At 38.0% G+C, this 27,790-nt stretch overlaps 4 protein-coding genes across 15 annotated transcripts in view; all 4 read right to left on the bottom strand.

The window, feature by feature from the left end:
* The window catches only part of l(2)k05819 (transmembrane protein 94-like protein l(2)k05819), a 605,947-nt gene extending 595,028 nt beyond the window's left edge, over window positions 1-10,919 (bottom strand). For 3 of the 11 annotated variants that reach the window (XR_015810879.1, XM_088193765.1, XM_088193767.1), the window contains exons 1-19: window positions 10,771-10,919; window positions 10,217-10,470; window positions 10,052-10,159; window positions 7,876-8,024; window positions 7,587-7,742; window positions 7,301-7,515; window positions 6,841-7,057; window positions 6,355-6,776; window positions 5,854-5,977; window positions 5,648-5,782; window positions 3,993-4,138; window positions 3,792-3,928; window positions 3,651-3,727; window positions 3,352-3,548; window positions 3,130-3,276; window positions 2,549-2,690; window positions 2,320-2,475; window positions 2,038-2,246; window positions 1,848-1,971 (exon numbers count right to left, since the gene is read on the bottom strand). Coding sequence is in view for 10 of the 11 variants with exons in the window: in XM_088193765.1 (XP_088049891.1) it covers window positions 1,848-1,971; window positions 2,038-2,246; window positions 2,320-2,475; window positions 2,549-2,690; window positions 3,130-3,276; window positions 3,352-3,548; window positions 3,651-3,727; window positions 3,792-3,928; window positions 3,993-4,138; window positions 5,648-5,782; window positions 5,854-5,977; window positions 6,355-6,776; window positions 6,841-7,057; window positions 7,301-7,515; window positions 7,587-7,742; window positions 7,876-8,024; window positions 10,052-10,159; window positions 10,217-10,470; window positions 10,771-10,889 (3,234 nt within the window). In the remaining variant the exon portion in view is untranslated. Of the gene's footprint in view, window positions 1-1,847; window positions 1,972-2,037; window positions 2,247-2,319; window positions 2,476-2,548; window positions 2,691-3,129; window positions 3,277-3,351; window positions 3,549-3,650; window positions 3,728-3,791; window positions 3,929-3,992; window positions 4,139-5,647; window positions 5,783-5,853; window positions 5,978-6,354; window positions 6,777-6,840; window positions 7,058-7,300; window positions 7,516-7,586; window positions 7,743-7,875; window positions 8,025-8,670; window positions 8,941-9,022; window positions 9,107-10,051; window positions 10,160-10,216; window positions 10,471-10,770 lie in introns of those variants that run through there. The other 8 variants (XM_088193770.1, XM_088193773.1, XM_088193771.1 and 5 more) reach the window with 4 other exon arrangements.
* A 2,444-nt stretch (window positions 10,920-13,363) lies between these two features.
* wash (WASH complex subunit washout) lies at window positions 13,364-20,855 on the bottom strand. Of its 2 annotated transcripts, none has more exons than XM_088191238.1 (5): window positions 20,748-20,855; window positions 15,510-16,234; window positions 15,105-15,445; window positions 14,746-14,893; window positions 13,364-14,679 (listed from the first exon to the last, which is right to left on the bottom strand). In XM_088191238.1, exons 2-5 carry the CDS (start codon window positions 16,200-16,202, stop codon window positions 14,485-14,487), a joined length of 1,377 nt encoding a protein of 458 aa, XP_088047364.1. In that variant the 5' UTR covers window positions 16,203-16,234; window positions 20,748-20,855; the 3' UTR covers window positions 13,364-14,484. The 2 variants fall into 2 exon arrangements, with proteins under 2 accessions (XP_088047364.1, XP_088047365.1); XM_088191239.1 differs by having other exon boundaries at window positions 14,746-14,890.
* LOC148232104 (cytokine receptor-like) lies at window positions 16,338-20,640 on the bottom strand. The gene has a single exon (XM_088191236.1). It carries the CDS (start codon window positions 20,422-20,424, stop codon window positions 16,561-16,563), a length of 3,864 nt encoding a protein of 1,287 aa, XP_088047362.1. The 5' UTR covers window positions 20,425-20,640; the 3' UTR covers window positions 16,338-16,560.
* Window positions 20,856-24,282: 3,427 nt separating the features above from the next.
* On the bottom strand, window positions 24,283-27,399 carry LOC148232102 (cytokine receptor-like). The gene has a single exon (XM_088191237.1). It carries the CDS (start codon window positions 26,793-26,795, stop codon window positions 24,327-24,329), a length of 2,469 nt encoding a protein of 822 aa, XP_088047363.1. The 5' UTR covers window positions 26,796-27,399; the 3' UTR covers window positions 24,283-24,326.
* Between the last annotated feature and the right edge of the window lie 391 nt (window positions 27,400-27,790).

The following is a 27,790-nucleotide window of genomic DNA, read 5'->3' as shown; positions in this document are numbered from 1 at the left end:
AAAAGTTCTTAGAGGTCCCTTCCCTCCGCTAAGTGATAATGGATTCAGACCATGGTTGCAGCAGAAGTTGACACCGTTCGGTGGGCATTAAAGACGGACTTAAAACACAAATTACAGAAAGGTTCACGCCTTGAGCCCTCATTAGTGTTCAGACTACACATTTTAGAGCTGCATCTACAGAAACTAGACCCTATTAGAAGGCCGACTTACACACTTCTACAGAGGATCTACCATAAGTGTCCCCAGTGACCGCACCCCTCGAATACCATGCCACACAGTGGCTGTGTTAATATTAATTATTATCTTATCTTATGACAAAATAATTGGACTAAGCACATTTATTCATAACTTTGTATTTTCTACACTTTTGTGTAATCAACATTTTTACATTAAAAAATTAAACCTAGTAGGTAGAGGTGGTTTTTACTAAAAAATAATAAATAACTCGTATAATTAGAGCCAAAAGTTAGGGATGAGACAGTTACAGATTAAGCAAAGGAGACTGCACTCAGTGAACAACAATTTGTCGTTCTGTCAACACGTTTGGAAAAAAATAATTACGATTTATTCTCAAATTTTTTTACGGAATATCATCGCCTCTACGTAAGTGGTAACTTTTTTTTTATTTGTCTGTATTTAATATTAATTTAATTTTTTTTGTGTTAAATAGCGATTTTTATAAAATTACTCAAAGAAAAAATATTACTACCGAAATGAAAATAGCTATTTCTACTTTACTTGGTGAAAAACTCATACGTATTACAAAACAGCTCAAAAATTTAATGTTTATCATAAATCAGGGATGAGAATAAATAAAATTAAAAGAAACTAGAGAGCAACACGACTGAAAAATTGTTATCATAACATTGCAAAATAAGCATGTTACAAATGTAGATGTAACAACTATTTTGAATATGTATACCTAATCTAAAGTCGATAGAAAATTGTCTGGGAGTTCTAAAATCAATTGTATATAAGTGCCCAGATACAAATTTGGATACTCTAAAAAATAATATAGAAAACGTGTGGCTAAACAACTTTAAAATAAAAAGAACGATAGTCGCTGGTATAGAGTATGCCCAAAAGAGTACTCGAAGTAATAAATAAGAGAGGCGGGACTATCAAGTATTAATTTTTAAGCTTATAATGTACAAAAATATACTGTTTATCTAAAAATGGTGTTTTTATTTTTTTTTAATTTCATAAAAGTCTGTATAAACTACAAAATTATGAAAAAATGTGCTTGGTCCAATTATTTTGTCACTCTGTATATATGTATATTCACTTTTAATTAAATCAATGTTAATTTAAATTTAAACTGCTGAATAGTGTCTCTTTCCACAGCACTTACACATACGATCCCAAAATAATAAACTACTTGACAAAATGGTAAAAACAGATACAGTAAATAAATAAATAAAATAACTATGAGTTAACCTTTGTACGGAAAGAAAATTATAGTGTTCATTTAAATTTAGATTTAATAGAATATGTATCTATAAATTTAATGAATATCTTTAAATAAAATCAATGATATCTAAAAAGTAATGTTTTACTGAATAAAACCCCAATGATTCAGTTGAAATCAGCGTGTAATTATACATACACATAGAATTCTCTTATCTCTGTGGCAAGAATATAGTTGTAACGCAATGGATGAAAAATAATGCTGACTATCATTGATAATATAGCGAAGGTTTTAATTTTTATGCTAAATTATCTAAGTCGCAATAGCATATGATTCTGTGTATACATTTTTTTTTATCTCGCATGCACAATCGTTTTAAAACAAATTATATCTACATATCTATTCAATAATTACATTATACAAATCTGTAAGATCTTACTGAAATCGAGCAGGGTATAGAGTTCAGGATTCTGGCTAAGTCGACAGGTCCTATTCCCCTTTGCGGCAGTTGATACGGTGGAACTTTTTGGCACAGAACTGGATACAACGGTTCGACGGCAATACTGCATATAAAAAGTGTATCATTTATATTGTGTTTAAAGAGATACAGACGAATTACTATTACTGACCTGGCATCCGCCTGCATGAATATCTCCATGTTGTCTTTATTGGCAGCCGATCCCATGACGCAGACCACTTCGTTATAATCTTGCATGATACCGATCATCCTCCTGGCAGTGTTAGCGGTGCAATCAGTGAAGAGTGACACTAGCAAAGGGACGTTATCCACTTTTTCAATGTGCGGTCTAATATTTTCGATGCCTCTCGGTAATTTCGCCTGAAATATATATCAATTGAGATGAGCTTTGTGAGTGGAGTCTATAATTTAAGCATATATATTACTGAATTACCCTATTGCGCATATCGAAATTAACCGGAACGGAATGGTCTGTGGAGTCTGTAAGGCAAGATAACGATCGACAGCCATCCGGTGGTGAAGCATCATCGCCTTCCCAACCTTGCAATAGTACTGAATCTTGCGATTGGTCTCCTTCGGTGTTTTGATCCTAATGATGTAATTAATTATAATTATTTTGAATCAAACAAATCAATCCTAAGAATTAATTCAAATCGATTAACCTGATTGTGAGACACGCATATGGATTCGTTTCTGGAGTCGAAACGCATATGTTTAGTATCGCTGCCAAACTTTACCGTTGTGTGTTCTACGTTGATAGCACCAGGAGCCGAATAGCTCAAAGGTTTAGTCGATTCTAAAGAACTATACGAAGCATGATCAATACAATATTTTTTAAAGTTTATTTGTCTTACTAAAACTTTGTGAATGCATGTTTCAAAAACGAGCAATATTTGTACCAATCAATTTTTCGATTCAAAATATGCCAGTTGCAGCATATTTATTTCATTCAAGGGCGAAGAAGACGCTGCTAGTTATCTATTTGAGTACTTAAGTGAACCGAATTTAAGTAGATTTCCACAGTACAAATTAATGTTCAAAGGTTGATAATTATATTATGCCGTTTAGAAATGTTGATCCTTGAAAACTGTAATGCTGTTGGTTGTGTAGGCATTGCATATATTTGAATGAGATTGAGGAAAAGATCTTGACTGGCATATTTGAAGGTGAGAAGTTTTTGCTTGCCATGACATGTCAAAAGGTCAGTGCCATTGGATGGAATATATACATAATATTTACTAACATCATAATGAAATTGTCAGTATCGCAACTCTCGTTTCGACTGTGACCCTTATCGCTTTTGCTATGACTCATGTTTTTGTTGTTGGACCAAGTTTTCTCGTTGAAATGTTGTATGTTTAAATTTTGTGAGGTAGTCGGAGATGTAGGCCTGAAATTCAATTATTATGGAATGGTATTATTTATTTTGTAGACCTAATATTTAATTCGAATGATTGAATATTACCCGTTATTTTCACTAGATAATGATATATGACAATTCCAGCCACTCTCTAGCCCCATTTTCTCACTGAAAACTCTAGATCGCAATTCATTTTCTTTGCTGAAGTGAACGAATCTGATGCAAGCACTGTCTAACCTCTCAATCAACTCAACCATGTCATTTTGAGCCTGATATTGCATAGTCACCATTCCAATAAAAACCTAAAATAAATTAAAAATACATTAAAATCGTCCTTCTAAGGTAAAAACCAATTTGAGCTCGTTCTGTAAAATACACAATTAAATAAATTGACACAATCTTACTTGGCTGCACTGTAAATCAAAATATCCGTCGATATCGCTGACGTCCTCGTCTTTCGTGTTACTAAATAAGAGTGAATCTAAAAAATGTGTATGAATAACTATCGCGAGTTTTTATGAATGTATCGCTTTATAATATTAGACCTGTGGAATGATAGAAATTTGCAATCGGCGAATGTGATCCGTCCCAATCGTTGTTTGCCGAGTACAGAGAAGAAAAGTCAACCGGTAGTTCGAGAAACATGGATGCTAGTTGTGATGTAATGCCTCTGGTGAGTGGTCTAAGAATGAATGGGCAAAGTTGAATAGAAGTTTATTGTTAAATAGAAAAAAAAATAGATTTACCTGTAAGAAAATGCTGAACAATATGCTGTTAGTGAGCTTCGTTGATAAAAATCTAAAACTTTCTTTCTGTCCGACGGCGACAAAACACTTAAATCTTGACCATTCCAGTATTCAACGCAAGAATCCAAAACAATATCAGCTGTACCCTGAAATGGTATTCTTAAACATAAAAAATCTTAAAAATAACAATTGTTTAAGACTAGTATGACTTTATTTATATAATTTCCTTTTTTTTATTTACCGCACTAAGCACCTTTATTTATTTATTATTCAAAAACAAACAATACTCATTGTCTTGTGTACAAATACCATTGCTGACATTCAGTAAGCGACCACAATGGTTTCGCCAATAAGGGGTCACACGGAAGATATATTCTAGTTTTATTATAGGCGTTTAAAAGTAAAGCCATTGGTCTAAATAAGTCTTCTCTCCCATTCGTCCAAGCTTTATTCAAGGAAGCATACAAAAGATACTTGCTCACATCAACATTCAACTTGATTCCGACAAGCACTACAAGCTGAACATGGGAAACTAGGGACCGGAGAGACTCTTTAGGATCAATCTACTCTTCGTAATTTAACACCGCCGCCTGTATATTGGTATAATTTATATTTGTGTAATAAAACTGTATATCAAACAGCTACCAGGAATCTATATTTCAATCAACTACAAGCTAAAAATGAGACTGCATCCCAGCCTACTATGACTTCAAGGATTGTTGCAGAAAAACGTCGATGAATCCGCTCCCTTACATATAATTTGTGGTCATATTAGTACATAGAAACTTTATTTGTATTTTTAAAAACTAATTTTGATTAACAAATGGATACCGGGCCACAGGCATTATGCGCACTTGGATATTTTTTTAATCGTAAGAGATGTCACTATTAAGATTTGAAAATTTTTATTAAAGAATATTCAATTTTGTATTATTTTTCCGTTATTTACTTTTACAACTATTTATTTCCGTTTATTGAGCAGTAAAAAGCGTAATATTATTTCTGGCCTTTGTGAAAAGGACGAAAGGGATTGAATAAAAGGTCTTTCATATTTGCAACTTCATTTCCTTCGACATTATTTTTTTAATCAATTATTATAAATAAACTATGTATCTAGCTAGCTGTCGGTCACTCACTGTCGCGAGGTACCGCAGCTGATTGTACCTAATTATTTTTTTTTTTTTAATTCAAATATCAATTCCTTCGTATATCTTAGTCGACTATTTTGTTGAGGTCATATTCTCACAGACTTGACGCCAGTAATACACAACTCGCAACTGTATATTCTGTGACCACGTTTCGAAAATGAGTATAATAAGCAAATTCCTTACTGAATTGCAATATCAATACTATATTTAACTGTATTTTATGTATAAAAAGCTAGATAGATTTCCATTTTTGTAATTTGAAGCCAAAATAAGGCTAGTATTAACTTTTATTTATGTATATATTATAAAAATCTAATTCACTACATCAGTAATAACGATTATATAAAATATATTACTGTCACTTGAAATTGCCGAAGCAAATAGATGTTAAAAGTAAACTATGCCCGGCGTCTATGTGTTAAGAAGTGCCTGGCATCCATGTGTTAAGAAGAAAAAAATGGAGATATTCACTTTTGGTTTTATAGAAATATTCATGGATCTCATTACCTGACTCATCAATTGTAATCCTCCGCCTTGATCTTTGATGATAACACTCAACATGTGTGGCAACGGTACTTTAACACGAGTATTTAAGTGCAGAGATCGAGCAAATTTCGTGTCTCGACGAACTACTTCAGGTGGCTGTAAAATAATTATACTTATATATACTTTTAAAAGATATTCAATAAGACAAACATCTAAAAAATAATTACCAAATGTCTATACGTAGCTAGATTACTCTGTAATGAGTATAAATTTTTGGCGTCCTCTGCAAAACCGATCTGTTTAGCTAATTCGCACAAGCATCTTCTGTTTGTGACTGGAACTACATCTTCACTAAATATAAAAATTGAATGTACGTCTATATTTATATTCTCTACGCAATCCAACACCCATTAACTGTTCTAAATAACATTTTGTATAGTTGATCAAATTATATGCACTATCTACCACTCTATATATAAAGATCCAAAATTTACACAGTTGCACTTTAGGAACCAGATAATATTATAATCACTATCATCTCACTTTTCTCATGTATAAACCTATTTTGTTTTAATTAATGTATTTGACTTTGAGTAGAATTAGATTTGTTTGTACTTTTTAAAGAACAAGAATGACTTTCTCAAACTTTGTGTTAAATCTTAATCCTCGGTAACGCTGAGTACGGATCGCTAGCTCATATATAAATATGGGTTAAACATGCAACAAACCTTTGAGTCGCTTCACATGTGAGGTGAGAACAAAAATGAGAATAGTGCTCTTGAGTATTCATGTTGCAAGTGTTGAGAAGGATTGACAAGCCCAAAGGTTTCAGATTGGATATATACTTCTTCCATGAGTGATCGTCAAATTCTAATCCAAACGGTATATTCTGATCGTGAGTTAAATCCAATACTTCAGCTACCGTGACAGCGTTTAGACAAGGTGTCGCGTTCAACGAGCTGTTTTGTTTGTTTGAACCGTCGTTTTGATTCTCTTGTGCGTTGCCGTTGCTCAGACCGCTTGTCGACTCCATAAAACTGGACTTGCTGGTCGATCTGGAGACTTCATTGGAGTTTCTCAAAAAGAAAACTTTTTCGGCAGTGGGATTGGGCCATGAGAGTATTCCTTTTTTATCGACGCAGCAAAGAGCCTGAAAATACATGAATGAAACTTTTAAGTTGAAATTCTTTTATTATCATTTGGATTAATCTTACCGTAACTGAGCCTAAGACTTGAACGATGTTGGCCGACCTCGATACAAAATTCTCACGTCCGATCAATATATTGAAAAATATCGTCCAAGTCGTTTTTTCGTCTAAAGATAAGTTCAAATCTGTTGACGTCTGTACCGGCGCAGTTTTGATTTCTTGAGAACCCGATTGGATCTTTTTCTTTTCATAGTTAATGGAAGACTGAAGAATGTGCTTGAATCTGTGCAAAACATTGAATAAACGAATAATATTAAAACATAAATATCGAATTGAGTTATTGTTTTTTTATGCTAAAATTCTAATAATGTAATATGTATGTTTTGTCTTATACAACAGAGAGAAAGAGGAGTGGCAGTTATAGCTGAAATTAAATACTGCTCACTTATAATAAACTTTATACGTATTTTTAAAAATGTAAAGCACGCAATAACTCAATACTCAACATATTAATAAAAAGCCATACTTTGCAATTCCATATATATTCAAAGCAGTCCAAATAAAGGGAAACATTGTCGGCAATAGTGGTACTGTAGTTGCTATGACTTGAAGCAGGAATATTGTCGTCCAATGAGCCATACCGACGTAATCCGATAAATATAAATATCGTATAAAGCTGGCGATCAAGATTATTACAATGGTAGCTGGGAGTATTATTGTTTCGATACATTTAATTATAAGCTGAAATGATTATTAAGTAATAATAAGAATATGTAGAGATGTTAAAAATAATAAAATATAATAAATATTACAAGATGTCTTTGTTTATTATGTACAGTGACTGGTCGATTCAAAGCTTGCTCCAAAGCCAATTGTAAATTTATTACATAAGGCGTTTCCAATAATTTGAACAGTTTATTTTTATGAGGGTGTAAAGCTCTCGGTGTTGTAAAGTCATTTTCTTTACCCTAAAATGGAATAAAGATTTTAATTAGTACTATGCGATTTATATTGTACCTAATAACTTTGTAAATATCTTCATATACGTGTACAATAAATAAAAAATAAACAAAAACTAATATTTTCATTAAAAGTTCTTACGACAGAATTTGGTTGAAATATTTGTTGAGGAGATAATTTCATGGAAGCATCATCAATCGCTTGACAATTTCCTGGTGCTTCCTGGCCAGGTCTCATTACAACAGTATCACCTTTTACAAGTAACGCCCATGGTAAATTTATGATTTTTCCTGTAAAAATATATATTATATTATATTTAAAATTCTTACTTTATAAATGGTTTAATATAAATAAATATATATATTGTCAGCTTGGAAGAAGACTGTCATAACTCAAAATAGTAATTTTTAATATTTAATGAATGATCAATATTTTGATGATTTTCGTGAAATTAAAAGTTGAGTACTAGTGGTAAAATGCTTAATTAGATTGATTTATTTAACCACTTCAATGCCATAAGAGCACCCGTGTACACTTTTTTTAAATATTTAATACACAATGTTTTTTTTATAATTATGGGTTGGTTCTTTAACAACATCAATAGGGACATCCATATTCTATCCTTCTCGATGATGGTTACTAAATCCATTGTTATGGGAGTTCAATTAAATATTATTTTTCAATGGCGACTCGTTAGAAATCGTAGTGGAGTGGCTGCAGCAATGAAAATTAAAATATTAAGCATGTATTGAAAAATCACAATTAAAATAATATCGAAGGTGTAAATTTATTATGTTACATACATAAATAAACAATTTAAAATATAGTAAAACCTCGATAAAACGGACTTTGGATGTAACAGACAAAATATCCAGGCAAATATGAAAATTTTTAAAAACATCCTGTTATTTTTCCGTAAAATAGTTTTATACCTACTGTTTAAGAGAACATAATATGTATTATCAATCCATTTATGGAAACTTCACTAACATTGTATTGTGCCGTTAATTTTCTTACTAAAAACACACACAAGGATTTGGCCAGTCATACTGGTTGTAAATTTTCGTAAGACTGCGTTTTACATTATACAGTCTGAGAAATTATCAAATCAAGTGTAAGACGTCCCAAAGTTTTAATTATAAGTTCTTCTAGTTGTTCCGGACATGAAAAAAATATTAACCGAATTCTTCACTTTATTCGTTTCTACTGAGAAAAACGAAAATAAAAAAATAAAAATTTAACGAATATACTATATTATATGTGTAAATAATAAATGAAATTGAAATACCCATTTAGAGAAAAGGAAACCTAGAAATATTTATTTCAGTACGTGAACGACATTACAGCACGATAACGCAGTCTGGGCAGAACTACTCCGCAGCTCAAATCGGCGACTGAAAATCCAAGCGAAAATAGCATATTTCTTAGAAGTAAGTCATTGCAAGTGGATTACGACTGTGCTTCACCATGAAAGTACTGATAAATCATCGGGTTGCAGAGAATCTTTGTACATACAGGTGACCGAAAGCAAACAAATAAATCATGCATATGTAAGGTAACCAACACATAGATTTTATTTCACCTATACTAAGAAAACATTAAAAGGCAATGAATGACTTTTTGGGCTACAATATTCTTCGCCCTTCCGATAGAGAAACAAATATAAATAATGTGTGTCTAAGCGAGACAAAAAAATAAAACGAAAACTTTCTTTGCCTCTTTATAAAGAAGAGCGTTGACGAATTCTTGAGCTGCAAAATCCGCTTGCCCGAACCGATGAAGAGCATGATTTTGAGCGAGCCAGATATATTGCCGCAGTTCTTTGCCTCGACACTTAGGCAACAGACGACGTCATTAATACATACAACAATCGAAGTATGTATTACATTGTACATCTGTGTAATACGAATATAGGAATTAAATAAAAATAAAAATTTAAGAATGATAATAATGCAACGAAAATATTCACTTTATATTGAGAGGCCTGCAGCCCATATGAACGGGCCGCCACTGCTATCTTTATAGATTTTGAACAAGCTTATGACAAGGTTTCCCACGATAACCTAATTTGGTTTAAAATGCAAGAAAAAATCATTTAAACTAATAAGAGTACTTTTCTGCCAAATTATGTAGAATAGAATTCAAAAGATATTCATATTTGAAGTCAGAATTTAATGATTCAAGATTCCTGCCAATTAGGTACTATGTATCTTGGTTTAGATGTGAATATTTTATTATTACGCATTTAATGTTTAATTTGCTGAAATAATGTTATATTTTGTGACATTTTTATTCCAAGCCGATGATGTTCAAATACCATCTCGATAAGTCCATTGAAGAGTAACACACGGTGAAAACGGGGCACACAAATGAGGATAGTTTCTCTCCGTCCAATTGCATTCTTGAATTACTTTGTTGAGTTCATCTGAAACGTGATTTTAGTTAGATAAACATATAAATAATTAATTCATAACCATCTTACCTAAAGAGTGATATATCCGTCTCGGTATTTCTCCAATTGTCAATTTGTTTTCGTTGTAAACTAAGTAGACGTTAAAAAACGTAAAAAGCCAAAGTATCACTGCTTCAACTATTAGGAAATAATCTACTTGTTTCGAGTCTGATACTTCATATGTAAAATAAAGCATGCATCCGTACAAAAACGAAACGCAAATTGTAGGCCATGTCACTAGCGCTTTTTGGTTCGACGGTCGAGTCGAATCCATAAACCAGTGTCTGAAATAAATGAAGAGCGTGAAATTTATGCACATTATTATTATATTGTTATATAAGGTGGCTTGGATAAGTTAGTGTGGTTAAAATATATTATTTGCATAAACATGTTGAATTGCGACATCAAATCCAGGCCCCTGTGTTATTTATAAATATCTCTATTTATCTTGATTCGATACAAGTGAATCAAAAGGTAGTTTAAATATGGGTGGTTATTCGTTTATGATGAGTATATTTTCTCCATAAGCTTATCAGTAATGTAATGTGTAAATAGAAAACAATAAAATGACACAAAAAATAAACCTAGGTTTGTTGGTCTGGTTAAAGTTGTGCAATTGTTCGGTGATGTCATTTTTGAGCTGACAAAGAGCATCAGCAGTGCATAGGCCAGTCGCGAGGGGCGTTTCGCGTCGCCTCCCCATCCACGGCCGTAAGATTACACTACAACTGTCATTGCCGGCTCAGTGTTGCCAACGATTCAAATGTCAAATTATTTATACATTATGCTCGAATATTATTTTATAATTAGAACTAAAGACTATTTTTTATAGGAAAATTAAATTTATATTAGCCCTGATTATTTAAAAGTATTTAAAAAGTACAAAAATAGTAAAAGTAAGAGTGTTCGCTTTTACCTCACGAGTTTAACAAAGAAAAAATTTAAACTGGTGAATGTATTAATTCATTTTAATTTTAATGTAATAAATATTTAAACCAATTAGGTTTGTGATTATTTCTGTAAAATAAATATCAGATATATTATTTTAAATTTTAATCTCAGTTCTCGATTAACATGACTTTAAAATAAATTATTCTTATAAAATTATTCATATGCTGTGGCAATATAATGTTAATTGCATTATTCATTGTCTAGTTTAGCGTTAACAAGCATACGATATTCCTATTTAGCACTTATTTAATTTATTATTTAAATCATTCTAATTAATATTGATATGTATTATCAACTAAACTAAACTGTTATTCAGCGATATCATTTCACCATTTTCCAGGGAAGAGGGCAATAGTTGACCAGTTAGTGGTCTTTTTTTGTATTCTCCCCCCCCCCTTACATGCCCTTCCCAAATGACGTCCCTGCTGTTATTCGACTAACTTTATTTGTAATTTTAAAAGTAGAATTCTAATAATATTTTAGGTACGGTGATGGTGACGGGTGGCAATGAGACACAGATTGAGCCGCTGCAGTAATATTTATTTGATGATTACGGTTTGATTACATTACAAAATGGGGCGGACGCGCGATGGCACGCGTCCGAACCCGTATGCTTCCTCTACACTCTCTGGAAGTTACCGAACCAAAGGTCTACCGAATACGGTCGAGGTCGCCGAGACATTAGAGCGGGCAGACCCGAGCTCGACCGAAGTAGCCCCGAATTAACCCATTATATTTTCCGTCCTTGCCCAACCATGACCTACTTCCAGAGAGTGTGGAGGAAGCATTAACAAGCTTGCCGGTAGAGAGAGAAAACCATCACAACAATGCTACTTCAGCGCCGACCAGTTTTGCCCATAACAAATCTATATTGGCCACGATAATATATATTATTCTAATTTTTTCTAATATTCTGGAAGCCGAATTTAGATTTGTTAAAGCCGAAACTGGTCGGCGCTGGAGTAGCATCGGCCGTGACGGTTTTCGCTCTCTCTACCGGCAAGCTTGTAAAGGTTCGGACGCGTGCCGTCGCGCGTCCGTCCCATTTTGTAATGTAAGCACTGTAACCGTCAATAAATATACTACTGCAGCGGCGCAATCTGTGTCTAATTGCCACCCGCCATCATCACCGTCCCTAAAATATATATTTTGCAGTTTTAAATGAAATTTATTTATTTGCTCAAGACAATTGTGAAATCTAATCGTATAACTAACACACCAGTTAGAGATAAGAACAAGTTTTTCAGATAAGCCTTACTTCAAGTACCTGTCTTGAATATATATAAACAATTTTTTAAAATAGTGTGAAGTTTAGAAGACTGATTAATAGAAAGATTATTTTATTTAATTTGATATTCATAGAAAATAATAAATTCTGCAGTTTTTTAGGGATGACAATCAGAAAAAAATATTCACAGGGTTGCAAAAACAAAGCATGAATCATTCAGATTTATAATAATAAATATTTATTTAGTACTAGAACAATCATTTATAAGAATGTTAAAATGATAGTACTGGATTATAGTGTTTTAGAATAATAAATATAAGCAAACTTTTTTGTATATTGTAAAAATAAAAACATTAAAATTGAATAATTAAAAAAAAATTGGGATTGTATATATTTAAAATATAATATTTTTTGCTCGTAGCTATAACAATAAATCAAATACATTACTCCATTTAGATTTATGTGCTTATTGTATGGTATTTCATAATATATGAGTTACGACTTGAATATTTTAATGACATCGTTCGTTATAAATTTATTAAGGTATTTGTTATAGATAATAGATATTTTAAACTCAATACTCTCGCCACGAATAACTTTTTCATAAGATTTGTTTAACTACAAACGTAAATTACCATTCTTGAAATATTTGTGATCCATAACAAGACGATATCAAACTATTATATGTTGATTGTTTATAAAAACAAAATTCGTTTTCGTAAACAATCGACGGTCAAGAAGTGCGGCGCTTCGACCAAATGTGTCAACATCTGTTATGGGCGTCACGTGTCCGACGTGACGTCACTATAAATTCCGCGAAACTCGCATACCGAACTAGCTTTACCTGGAAACGCGATCGTCACCGATTTCCAGGCAGTTATATAAAAGGCGCTCGGCGATAATTGATGTTTGGGAAAATACTGGGAATGCGCTCACACGCTGAAAATAAACTACTGCGTTAAAATAAACAATTACGAAACGAAAATGAAAAAAAAGCGTTTAGAATAAACTTTTATTAGCAATCAATAAATTTATAAGAAATAATGAGTATATTTTTTTTATACAAAACTCAAAGACTTAAATGTTAACTCTTATAAAAATTTATACATAATATTAATATTGAGTGCATATACTCAGGTATATGCACGTACATATTTATAAAAAAGGAAACACAACTCTCTCAGCACCCGACGAAACATCACCGAATCAATTCCTTAAAAGTATACAGGTAGTATAAGGCCTCTGATATCTTTTTATTAATTTCACTACTTAAACTTTAGTCATGTATCCATTGTCTGACTAGTCCTATTCGTTAATGTAAAATGATAAAATATGGCAAAACTGATAATTAAAAAGAGAACAGTCAATAAAGAAAAACCAGACGCTCATGAACTGTTTACGTGCAGACCCACTCGGAGGCCGTTGTCAATGCACAATAAAAATTTGATCGCATGTTGATATTTAACCTAAGCTTAAAGTTCGAATTTAAAAATAAAATTTCGTAAGAATGTATACAAAAAATATTTACAATGAAATAAAATGAATATATATATATATAACGTACAAAAATGACAGTTTGTTCGTTAAAAATAGTAATAAAAGCATTTTTGTACATTATTTGATTGCATAAGCAACAAAAAAAAAACTTATTAAGTAAAACGAGGAACAATGATTTTTTTCAATAAATAATAAATGCAATGATACCGATTGCATGCCATCGGTCCGCCGAAACGACAGGACGGCGATCGAAGCTCTTCGACGGGGATAATCTCGTCGGTTCAGCGGACCGACGGTGAGTCCGCAAACGTCCCAGATCCTCACCTAAATTGCTATCTAAATTCATTTAACTAAAAATCCAAAGATCGTTCATTAAAAGAAAATTGCAGTCAGTCTAACTCGATTCATCGACAACGTATGCAGTGGATAGTACGGTGCACGCTTAACTTCGGTGCTTATAAAAATATTACGAAAATACAAATATCAATACAGCACTTGTGTGATCTTAAAATTCTATATGATTGTGCAATAAAAAAAAGTTTAATTGACACGACTGATTTTTAAATTCGCAACGATATAATATACAATATTAATGGCAAGAAACATAATCGTCGAGGTCGAATCAATCCCAATCGTCTTCGGCCGAAGAGGCTTCAGCGTTCGTCGTCGCCGGCGGCGGAATCATCGCCGATATGACGCCGAGGATTGAACCGTCAGCGGTCTTAACGCGATCGCCGGATATGCCTTTGCGACGCATCGAAAGCTTGGCGTGCAGATCCGCCATCAAGTCACCGCCGCTGCTACCGCTCGTATTTTTCTATCGAAAAGAATAAAAATTAAAACACTAGAAAATATTTCAATCAGTCTAAAGACAAAACTTTACCTGTTCCGCGTCAGTCGCGATCGTGGACCTCAATCTGGCTTTGCTCGATCCGCCTGCATTTCTGATGGCTTCCATTAAGCTCGCGCGGTCGTCCGGATTTGCCGAAGGTCTCGGTGGTTTATCTTTCGAATGTTTACTTGGACCGCTTCTATCGAAGCGAAGTTAAATTAATTGTCTCATGAGATAAATCGGATATATATAAATTCGCAAATACGAAGAAACGTTTTCAGGCCGAATTCGAAGAATCTAATATTAATTCTATAGAAAGATTACAGAATCTTCAGAACGAATTGTTGAATATTAAAATTCGAGAATTCTCAATTCGTACCTAGTAGTTGTCTCATAGAAAAGATACTTACGTTCGAACTATGAACGAGGAGTCCGGCTCCGAAGAATCCCTCTCGGGCGTCTCGGGAGTCATATCTAGTAACGGCGCGATAGGCGGAGGCAACGGAGGCGGCAGAGGCGCCGCCGATTTGGGCGGCTCCGTCGCGATCTCTTCGTTGCGAACGATCGGTTTTTCGATTTCGACAGCCGGAGCGGGGGGAGCGACGACTTCGACGGCGTCCTCGCGTTCGTCGGTGGCGAATAAGAAAGACGCAGACGGGGCGATAGTCGGGCCGGTCTCCGATGAGAACTGCATGTCTTCAGCGACGCCGGATAAATGCGGAAGATCCAAAGGCATGTCCATCTCCGGAGCCTAAATTATAATATGTATCAAAACCTAAAACATTACGAAAATCTATGGGAATAAATATGATTACCTCTCCCGTTCCCGGAGAATACAGATAAGAATCGGTAGCCTTTTTAGCTGCCTGATCTTTGTTGACGATAGAGAACGGAGCTTCTTCCAACGCTGGCTTTTTATCCATGTGCGACGATAGTTGCACGGCGCCGTCTCGATTGTCATATTTTATAGAATCGCGTCCGTATACAAATCGTTCGGTGTTAAACTGCAAAAGAGACGTTACGTATTCGACGCGATCAGGAACATCGCCCAATCCGGATTTCGGTACGTTCTCTATCAACCAGCGGTACAAATTGGGAGCAGTCGTTCGAACGTGATAAAATTCCAGCTTGTCTTGGAGTCGGTCGACGGAAACGGCCGGCTTGCCGAATATCTCGGTTTCCGTCCTCGTCGAAAGGGAATCGCTCTCGTTTTTCTCGAAGACCGTCACATAATCGGCGAAGCAGTCCATCGCTGGATATTTGGCTTCGGAAAATATTCGGATGGCTTTGTTGGTGTCGGTCAACTCTTCGACTCTGGCTCTGCACGCCGACACTCTCTCAGCTACGGATCGAGTCTCGGATGCGTTTCGATCGATGCGCTCGTTTATGCGGAAGAACACGTCGTCGACGGCGTCGGCGAATAGCTGCAGCGAATCGGCGATTCGAACGACGCATTCCTCGCGTCTCAGATCTCGAGCGAGCAAGGGAATTCGGCAGAGAGAATCCATGGTCGACGAATACGACGCTCCGAACGAGCACTCTGAAAGGAAGAACAAAATAACGCGTTTAGTTTTAATCAAGCGATTTTCGTTTAAATTTTCATTTACCTCACACGCTGAGAGAGTCTAGACGATTTTTTCGAATTTTATTACGGCATCTATTACAAATTGATCTTATTTTAACATTTAACATAGGTAAAATTATATTTACACTAGCGCCGGACTATATGTACAAATTACAATAAAATATATACGCTCGCCGAGACCTCGGCGTCGGTTCGGCGAGCGTTAAAATTACATAGGACGATTTTATCTCTTAAATGACGATCACAAGTAAAGCTCGACCAGTCTTATTATATTTTCGACGTTAATGTTTGAACGGCACGTAGTGAGACTGTATTAAACGGTCGCTGCGAGGAGGCTCTTCGAAGAACAACATCTCGGGGTCCAAGTCTTTGGCGGAGTAGTCGCCGTCCGCGTCGGCGCGGTCGAATTCGAAACTGTGCGGCACGTTAGTGTTGGGTCCGAACCGGCAGTAGGCCTCGGGGGACAGAGCCGCTCGAGGCGCGGTCCCGTTCTCGGCGGACGCGTCCAAGCAGAGACCGTCGGGTCTCTTGGGGACGATCCCGGGAGCCTTCCGGGGGTGCGAGGCGTCCGTTCCGTTCGTCGTCGCAGTGTCCCCTCGCTTCGCACGGTCCGAAGTCTCCGGAACGAAGCCGATTTCCGAGGAGGGGAAAAGATCGGCGTCGTCGGAGTAGCTCGACGCCGACGAACCGTCGTCGCCGTCGACGCCGTTCGCGACGGGCCTTCGTCCGGTGACGCGCGGGTCGTTCACGCTCACGTATCCCCCGTTTGCCTTCGGTTTCTCCGCAGGCCGGACGAACCGGCCCGAACCGTCGAAGAGATAAGGGGGCGGATCGAGAGACTTCTTTTCGGGCGCTATGTCGATCAGGGGAGCGGCCGGCGATCCGATCGCAAAGTTGGGGATGTTCCCGACGGCGACGTAGCCCCTTCCCGCGGAAGGAGCGGCGGGCTCGCGCGAGATTTCGTAGTCGTCGTCGTCGGGCCACGCTCCGATCGCCGAATACGGGGCGGCTCCAGGTCCGCTCTCGGGAGTCGCGTCGATCTTCTCCGAGAGGTTCCAGCGTTCCGTGGAGGCCGCCGAGGAGGGCCTCGATCCGCGATCGCCGCCCCTCGGCCTCGCGGAGGAGTCCAGAGAGAAGGACTCCGATCCGGCGGCGTTCGCGTTCTTGGAGTCATCGGACGCGCGATTGGAGGACGTCAGCGACAGAGCCGTGCTGTCCGTGTTGACGCTGCAGTCGCTCCTCTGGCAGACCCCTCGCAGCGAGCTCGCGAAGGGCTTCTTTGACGACAGAAGAGATTCGGCGTCGGACGATGGCGGCGCGCGGGACTCGTCGAGGTCCTCGGCGCGCTTTCCGGGATCGATCCATTTGCTCGCGTGCGAGCCGAGCTCTTCCACGCGCGTCTCGAGCCCTGGAGGCATGGACGGCTTGATGTTTCTCATGAACTGGAACCTCGCGTAGACCCATCTGAAAGCGCAGACCAACGCGACGAAAGCGGCGACCGCCGCGATACCGCCCAGCACTATCCAGACGGAACCGCGGCCCTGGTTCGCGAAGCAGAAATGATGCGCTTCCTGACTCCACGGTCCTTCGTACTGAGCGACGTCTGGGGTCTCCTCGCGGCTATCTGCAAGCGCCGATCCCCCGCTTCCGAAGACTACCGCCCCGTGGTCCGGCGAGCGATCCAAGTTGATCGCCCTCACGTAGTAGTAGTATATCATGACCTCCGGATCTTCGCAGGCGGCCAGCGGGATCGCGAACTCGGTCTCGGCGGTGTCATAAGAACGCACCGTGTTGTAGTTGTTCATCGCTTCGACGACTCTTATCTCGTATCGGTCCACGGTGCCTCCGGGACGAGCGGGAACCTTCCAGGAGAGCGTCACCGCGCGGGAGGAGTTGGTCTGGACGACGCTCGGCGCTTCGACGGGCCCCGGAAAACCGACGGCGGTCCCGAGGGACACAACGTCGGACGGAGACGAACAGACGATGGTACAGGCCGTCACGTTGACCGTGTAGTTGGCGTAGCTGCGCAGATCGACCAGAGTCTTGGACCGTTCGTTCTTGTCGGCCTCCACTCTGTGGACTTCTTCACCGTCGTTATATCTGATTTCGTAGAATTTGAGAACGCCGTTGGCGGAGAGAGGCGGGTCCCACGAGACGACGACGCTGTCGTTCTTTATTTTGTCGACGCGCAGGTTCAGAGGGGGAGTCGGCGGTCCCTCGCTGGTGGTGTTGTACAGGGGATCGCTGGGGTTGCCCTCTCCGTGCCTGGTGAGAACGGAGACGCTGATGGCGTAGGTGGTGTACGGCCTGAGGCCCGTCACGTTGCTGTGAATCTGAGATCCGTCGAGGTCTATCGTCTTGTTCATGGGCGCGCCCTTGCAGGTGCGGTTGTGCGGCGACACGATCGGACAGTAGGATATCCGATAGCCGGTGATGACGCCGACTCTGTCGGAGCAGTCGAGCTTCCAGCCGATCTCCACGTACGTGTCGCCGACTCGATTTATCCACACGCTCCTCATCTTGTCGACGACCCGGCCCGGGATGACGGTGCAGGACGCCCAGACCATTCCGCTGCTCGAGTCGCGGGCGTTGGCCGAGATGGCGAACTGGTAGATGCGGTCGCTGGCCATGGTCACGTTCTTGACGTTGATCCCCGCCGGCACTCTGATCCAGTCCATCCTGCCGTCGCATTGAAACGGGCGGTCTTTGGAGCTGTCGCACCAGAAGATGGTGTAGCTGTCGACGTCGGAACGGTCGACCCCGCGCCACGAGAGCTCGTAGGCGCCGTCGTCGAACGCGATCTTGGTGAAGGACTGCGGCTCGGGTGGCGTCTCGTCGAATGCGGGGATCGTCAGCCGGGATGTCGACGAGCGGCCCGCCGCGTTGACGGACGTCAAGTCGACGCGCACTTCTCCCAGAGGCGCGTTCTCAAAGAGGGCGTACACTTTGTTTTTGAAGTCGGGCTCGACGCGGGTCCCCCCGCGGACGGTGGCGATCGCTTCGTAGCCGAAGTTTTCGCCGTTCTCTTCGTGCGGTTCGATCTGCTTCCAGTAGACGTAGAGGACGCGACGCTCGAGGTGCGAAGCGGACTCGAAGCCGCCGGCGTCGACGGTCGGAGGTCGAGCCGGCGGCTCGCTCAGGGTGCGGAAGGTGGTCGAGGAGTAATTGGACCAAAATCGGTCTTCGGCGGCGCGCTCAGTGCCGATGCTGACGCGGACGTCGTACCATGAGTTGGGATAGCGGAGGTCGACGAGCTCGTATCGGACCGGGTCGGCGAGACGGGACGAGTTGAACGAGACGCGCCTCTCGGTCCAGTTTCTGTCGCGCTCCGACATGTACAGAAGTCTATAGCGCAGGCCCACGGGGAGCGTCTCCAGCTGGAAGGGCACGCTCCACGAGATTATCGCGCTGCGAGACGTTCTGTCTACGCAGGTGAGATTCTGAGGCGGCGCCGGTTTCAGGTTGGCGAAGTGATCGAAGGTGAAGTTCTGCTGCATCAGCCCGAACGCGTTACGCCCGGTAAGGTTAAACAATAATTCGGCGTAGGGCTGGCGGTAGTTCGGGACGGTCTTCAGGTCCCAGAAGCAGCTGTAGTTGCCGCGGCCGTCGTCGATCAGGGCCGGGCAGTTGAACACTAAATTCCTGGAGGAGCGACCGGCCAGCTTGTAGCGGAGCTTGTACGTGGTCTTGGCGTAGAGGGGCCGCGCCGTCCAGACGCACGTCAGGTTCTCCCAATTGGAGGAGACGCACGAGAAGTCGCGCACCTCCTCGGGGGGCAGACCGACGATCACGTTGTTGATGCACACGGAGACGAGATGGTTCCGCTGCAGCTGGCACTGGTAGACGGACTCGGATATAGACGGGCGCTCGATGCGCAGCCTCAGCACCGTCGCGTTCAGAACGGTAACGAACTCGGGCTCGACGAGGTCGCCGTCGCGGAAAAAGCGCAACGCCGACGAATCGTAGCCGCGGGACAGCCTGTGTTTGGGGTCCAGGTGGCAGTCGATCTGGAGGGGCTTGCCGTAGAGCACGTTCACGTCGCCGCTGGGTAGCGTGCGGCCCGGGGTGGCCAGGCCGGCGCAGTCCGCGGCCTCGGCGCCGCCGGCGACGGCCAGCAGCGCCGTCAGCGCCAAGAGCGCCGTCATCGCGGGGCGCGGGCGGACATGTCGCGACGGCGGCGAGCGACGGAGTGCCGCCACCGCTTTTCGAGGGAGACGGAGAGACGGAGATCGACGACGGACGGCGGATGGCGGACGGCGGCGGACGGCGGCGGACGGCGGACCGACGGGCCGCTGGCTAATGTCGGAAACGCGTCCTCGACGTCGCACGGCCGTGCGGCGCGGTTGGCCAACCTGCACTCCGCGTAAGTGTGTGCGCAGAGTGCGCGCATGTGTGCGTGCCGAACCGAATCTCGGAAACGATAGCCGCCGGCGGCTGCGAGAATCGGACGCCGATTCCGAAAACTTACGTATCTCCCTCCGCGTCCGCCGGCCCTCTCCGCGTCTCCGCGTCCCCGCGTCCCTGCGTCTCCGACCGCTTCACGACGTCGTCCCTCCGCTGGGACTCCGAGGCGACTATGCGCCGACGTCGTTTTTCAGCGCTTCAGAGGACACTCCCTCCGCCAATTTTAAATTACCAATATTAAAATAACAAAATTTATTACAGATAATTATCACTTAATTTTTTTTCATCATATTGTAAATGTGTCCTTGACTAATTTTATTTCCATTTCTACTGTCATTCTTTTCAAATAATGCATAAACGCAACAAAACTGTGAAACCTTTAAAAAATTGTCCATTGTTACAATCGACCGTTGGTCACTGTGTTTTACAATCATTAGCTTCTTTTCTCTTTGACTTTTTTCTTAGATCATTCGTAATTTGAATAATCTTCTATATATATAGCTTTGGCTATCGGTAGAATTTGACCGACATTAAGGAAATCAAATCGACCAATCGGATTTGACTGATGTTTTACCAACTTCTGCCTTGACCGGATTTAAACTATAATAAGAAATTAAAATTGCTCGAGATTATCATTATATGTCACAATTTTTCTTTTCGGACTTTCGTTTATTCTTCGTTTCATAACTTCTATTATACTAAAATTACCTTATTTTATTTTCAATATATAATTATTGTTGTAAGTAGTGAGAAGTACGAATCAGTCGCCAAGAGTTACATTTCTTAATATTCAGAGTCAGCGTATTTGTTGGCTAAATTTTTTTTTCAAATTCAAGTAATGATGTGTTTGTTTTCTTATTATTTCTTTGTATATGATTTGTAATTAATTGAGATTTAATAGATAAACGTTAATTGCTTTGTTTTCTATATTATCATATGACGCCTAACGAAATGTTTGTTTTTTCATCATTAATATATTATCTACAAGCATTTCGAAGAAAACGATAGATAACTTGAAGGAAATAATTTAAATCCTATTAATATTTTATTACTCATAAAATAAAAGTTTTACAATGACATAAAGAAAACACTAGTTTTTATTTATTTATTAATTCAAACTAGTTAAATTAATAAAAGGGTATTTATATAATGCATAATCTGTATTTTTCAGTCGACGTCCGGTTTTAAATATTATCAAAGTGATTTTACTGCCAAAATATAAATATATTCACTAGCCGAAACTCATGCATATAATCAACTTGAATAATGTCTATCGTGATAAAAATGAAAAATATTTACTATTTCATAATCTTTATTTTATTATATTGTATTTATATATAATACCATATTTATCAATAGCTGGCCACACACACGCGCGGATCTGCCCTCCGGATTCGTCCGGAATAGATGTCCGGTGGACAAATCCGACCGTGTGTGGTGTTAAAAACCACAGATGGATCTGTCTGCCGTCTGTCCGTTGTCCGTGCTCAAAACGAACGGATCGGACATGAACAAGCAGATCTGAGCAGAGATCACATTCACGAAAACGACGGTTTACAGTGTTTTTTTGTTAAAATTTGTCTTTGTTGTTTGTAAAAGTGATTTTATGACCCGGACCTTTATAAGATTTTGGTGATAAAGTTTTATTGTTTTATGACCCATAGCAAAAGATTTCTATTACATCACTATACAATAGAAAAAATAATATAGATTTATAATGCACTTGGATGATAAAAATATCGACTAGATACGTAAATATTACATATACTTTTAATTTCACTAAAATTAAAGTTATTATCATTGAATATGTATGAAGATATCAAGGTATGTACCTACATATATGTATGTATATATTATTATTATTAATAAATGTCATTTAATTTACCTTAAACACTGTATCAATTTAAATTTTCTTCGACAATATTCCAAATCGAGCTCATCTGCCATCTCAGCTTCGATAAAATTGATCTTTCTTCGGTCATTCTTTAAAGCTAGTTTAATGTGGTTTACAGTATCGATGGAAATATGTATGTTTTTTAGGCAGCTCTCCGCTCTTGTCAATTGTCTAGGTAATTAAAATATTTATGACCTGGGCCGTTTCAGCTCGCCTTTATAATTTGTGCCAAAGTTGCCGCCATCGGTAGGTATATCGTCTAAAAGATCTAAATAAGGTTTTATTACTTTATGACCCATCGGTCACTCAATATTATTATCGTTGAAAATGTATTTTTTGCATTTTTTTTATCAAAGACCGTGAGACATCATATATTGTAAATTAAATTCGTGTGTTAAAAGTAATTGTAAACCGTAATTGATTATTGTTTTGACGCCAATCGCCATTAGTTATTCTTTTAGTACTGTAGGGATAGGGCTTCATAATATGCTTGTTTAGTTGTAATGCAAAATCACCTGAAAACGCGTAAATCTGATGTCCGATAAGAATTTGTCCGAGCTCAGACATTTTGCGTGTGTGGCGAAGCCCGGACGGATCTGCCGGATGTCCCTCGGGTAAATCCGTACGTGTGTGCTTGGCTAATAAGATTGAAATTTTACAATGTTTAGCAATCGATCTATGTTTCAAATCTCAGAAATGAAAAGATGACATTTTACATAAAATAGTATCATCACTTCCATGAATATTGATAGAAAAGATGTCGACTCTGATTTCTATATAAAATTAGCTAGCTCATGCATCATATGTATAATTAAGAGTAAAACAAAATTATCGGATAATTCCGTTCATGTGCCAATTTGGTATATCATATTGCTTTTAAACAGAAATATATTTGACATCGGCGAGACTAAACAAAATTACTTAAAAATAAATTTTATTTATTTAAATACAACTTTATACAATTACACTTAATTTTCTTTATGTTTACATTTTCTTACAAAAAACAAATCATTCTATAACAAAAACCTATATTTAAATCGAGGCAATTTTACAATAATATTTCATTATCTCCCTTTTTTTATTTAATAAATATTTTAATGCAAATTTATAAGATTTATAAGATTCGCGTTTTTAAAATATAACATGAAATCAACAATTAATGATTTATATGTTAAAACTTAAATAAAAATTTATTGTAAGCGCTCTGAAGGAACACTTGCGATTAATATTGATGTTCGCAACTTCATATATAAAACCTAAAAAGCACAAAATTATAGAATAGTAACGTAGAATATGTTTATATTTTTCTTTAGTATTTCTGTATTGCCTCATTGCATCTAGAAGAAACGACTCAAATATGAAAGCTCTCATAAGATTAAATTATACATAAAATATAAGTTAAAATATCTAACTTGTAAATCGACTATAATTAAACAGCTCAGTATTAGTAACCGTCCGATCGAATTCTCGATTGCCGTTAGTTCCATGGAACGTACCCTTTCTCAGCTTTAAGTTTCGTCACATGTTTATTTATTATTACTTCTAGATTTATGATTTTCCCATATTTTTTATTATCTAATAATTGACTCGTCAACTTTCTTCTTGTCTTTTCGACATATCCGATGATCATATATTCTTGCGATTCAAATTCAACCTTTGACTATGCCTTCGTTTCTTCCTTATTCCCCCGTCTTTACGTATTGTGTTTCAAATTGTATGTTATTTGTAGAAATTCCATATAAAACCTAATTATAACATACTATAATTAGGTCTCTGTTTATTTTTTTTAGATATAGATGCTTTCGTTTTCTTTGACCTTTGATTTACATTGTCCGAATTTAAGGCCCTTCTTGCAGTACATGGAAAGTACTGTTCGTCTCTCTTTGACGTTTCTGGTTGCAATCCTGGTGGCAATATTGGTTTTATATCTATCATAATCATAATTTTTTGAATTAAATACTTAAACAAATGTTTCATCAAGCATACTATAAATATACTAACAATGATCCAAAATATAGTTTGATATAGTTCCGTTGAATATAATCGATTGTTGTAATTGCAAGTATAATTGACTGTCGAACTCCAAGTTCCTTCGCTGACTCTGTATTCGTTTAATCTTATCGGAGGCTTAGTAAAAACTATGCCATAATAATCACTCTCGAAATCATATACGGCTCTTACCTTACAAGAATACTCTTTGATTTCAGAATTTTTGCATATGGTAAACGGAGGTTGAAACGATTGTCCGGTAATATTGTATGAATGCGTGATGCATATGTCATTTACACTGTATTCTAAAAGCTGAGCTTCATAGCGACTTGGTAATTCTCCATGGAACACGGTAGGTCCCCATGATATTTCAAATAGACTAGGTTCGTTGAACACGGATTTCAGATTGCTCACGATGCCGGGTGTGCCGATCGATGTTCTCAATTCTACCGTTTTGGAAAGAGGAGAGCAAACCAAAGTGCAAGCTTTGACAGAAATGGAATAATTAGTATAACTGTGTAGCTTTGAAATATGTGTTGAATTTTGAGTTCCGTTGACTCTATGTATCTTGTACTTTGATTCTGTTCTGAGGATTATTTCATAAAATATTTCTTCAACGACGTCTTGAGCAGACTCCCACGATAAATTTACACCGTCGTTAGATAAGTTGTTGATCCCTTTAATGATCGGAGGAAGGAGAGAAGCCCAAAGCATTCCGCTACTAGAATCCGCACTATTGGCTGATATTGCAAAATTGTACGTTTTACGATCCTCTATTGTTACATTTTTAGTTACAATGTTTCGTATATCATCTATAATGTCATGTTCTATAATATCACTGCATTTATTGTTTGAGCTTGTACTATATTCACACCAAAATAACGTATAACTCAAATTTGAGACGTTCACTCTTTCCCATGATAGATTAAATGTGTTGTTTATTTTTGTTTTAGTAAACCACGAAGGTGTCGGTAAAATGTTTTTCCGTGCTGGAACTAGTACATAAGACTGTAACGATTTGCCGACAGAATTCTGCGATACTAAACTAATATTCACTCTATATATCGGAATCGATTCAAAATACATAAGTATCTTTGAAACTGTTGTCGGTTTCGGTATGGATTCGGCGTCGGCTATGTTGTACGTAAAGTTTTCTCCATTTTCATAGCAAGGTTCCATACGTTTAAAGTATATTGTTAATCTCCTACTATTGTTTTTATCGATAGTCTCAAAAGCTCCTATGACAACTTCCGGAGGTTTGACTGGTGGTTTGGGCGCAGTCGTTAATCCGACTGATCCATAATCAGACCACATTTCGTCCACCGCATTTTCGCACTTTGTGAAAATTTTGATTTTGTATTTAAAATTGCCATGAATCAATTCCTTCGACATATTGTAACTGAATACTGTATTATTTTCCTTCTTAAACTTTAATAAATCCAAAGTGGTCCAACTTTTATTATGTTCTGATATATATTCAACTTTATGGTAAATTCTAAGCGGGAGAGATCTGAGATTGTCCGAGATTGACCATTTGAGTATCAATGATGTATCATTTATTGTTAAATTGTACGGCGGAGCCAGTTTTAAGCTAGAAAAATGGTCGATTGTGAAATTTTGCTGAACCTTTCCAAAATAATTTTCACCAGTCAAATTGAATACATAAGTTTTACTGTCCCGTATGTAACTGGGTTTTGTCGTTTCATTCCAAAAACACTGAAATACATCATTGTTAAAGATTTCACAAGACACAATTTTAAAATCTTCCGATGTAGACTTGGAACTCAATGTATAATTAGTTTTTACGTAATTGTATCGGGGCTTCCAGCTACACGTGAGATTCTGCCAGTTGTAAAAAATGCAGTCAAAGTTTTCTACCATTCCTGGAGGCGTTCCGATTGTAACATCGACGCAACATGGATCGAATTTTTTCATTATGAGCTTGCAGCAATAAATATCTCTTTCAGATTTTGGTGGTGTGTCAACGACGAGACGTAATATAGAATTATCTATTATAGTACCAAATACAGGGTTCATTTCCTTGAAGAAGCTCAATTGCGATGAGTTGTAATTTTTCGAAATACTACAGTCTATTGTCAACTGCTCGCCATATTTTTTTAATATTTGTGTTGCTGGAACGATTGTCATTATTGAATCGTTTCCCGAGCACTTAGAATATGCATGACTGATCGTGCTCCAAGTCAGCATAAGCAGAATGGTGATCAACATGTTACGTGGTTACTTTTTGTCTTGTTTTCACAATGTAACTTTCATCATGTCAACAATATAACCCTGTCTATGCGAAACGGGGGGAACCTTATCTATTGAGTACTTGTATAAAAACACGCGTATACGTACACCGGATTAAAAATATACCTTATATATTTTGATACTGATGATTATTAATAAAAAATAACAATTTACTGTTTTAATTTTTAATACCTTATAAAAAATATGATATACGGATTAATTATGTAAAATAAGCTTTAATTAAAAATAATATCTAAGATATGCTTATAAACATATATACTGTATGTTATTTTACTTTTAAGTATTTTCTATAATTTATAGGATAATTTTAAAAAGGACTTGGCCATAGCACGTAATTAAAAAATATACATTTTTTAATTACGTGCTATGGCCAAGTCCTTTTTAAAATTATCCTATAAATTATAGAAAATACTCTTATAAATAAATTATGTTTTTTAAAAATAGTTTGGTATATAAATATATTTGGTGGGAAATGTTACTAAATATAATATAGAATTTAATTAAGATAAAATTTATAGATGATGCCCTTAGAGTTATGTTTATATAGGGTTGTCAAGAGAGAAAAAAATATATGAAAAGAGAACTTTTTCCAAAAATATATAAAAATACTACGATGAGTACAAAAATGTCAAAAAAAAAATAATGTGTAGGGGCCTATTTCTATGTATTTATTTAGGTTAAAAATGGCCAAAACTTGGCGGCACTCTGGTAACACTGGCGTAAAAAAAGATTGTCACGGAAAATTTTGTTCATTTTGGGATGTTGAGATATGTATGTTGGATTGTGGGATGCTGGTGAAGGCTTAAAAAAGCTCATTTCGGAAATTTTGTGAAACCAAGAGGTATGGTAAGCATAGTTATTAACAGTTAATAGCAATTATTGATATATATATATTACATATATGTAGGATTAAGTTAGTATATAAGCTATAGGATCAAGTTAGTATATAAGCA

The sequence above is a fragment of the Plectrocnemia conspersa genome, unplaced genomic scaffold, assembly GCF_051122295.1.
Source record: "Plectrocnemia conspersa isolate PC_06_02 unplaced genomic scaffold, ASM5112229v1 ptg000009l, whole genome shotgun sequence".
Taxonomy (NCBI): Eukaryota; Metazoa; Arthropoda; class Insecta; order Trichoptera; family Polycentropodidae; genus Plectrocnemia; species Plectrocnemia conspersa.
The sequence above is the reverse complement of the archived record's forward strand: the minus strand, read 5'-3'. Positions and strand labels throughout refer to the sequence as shown.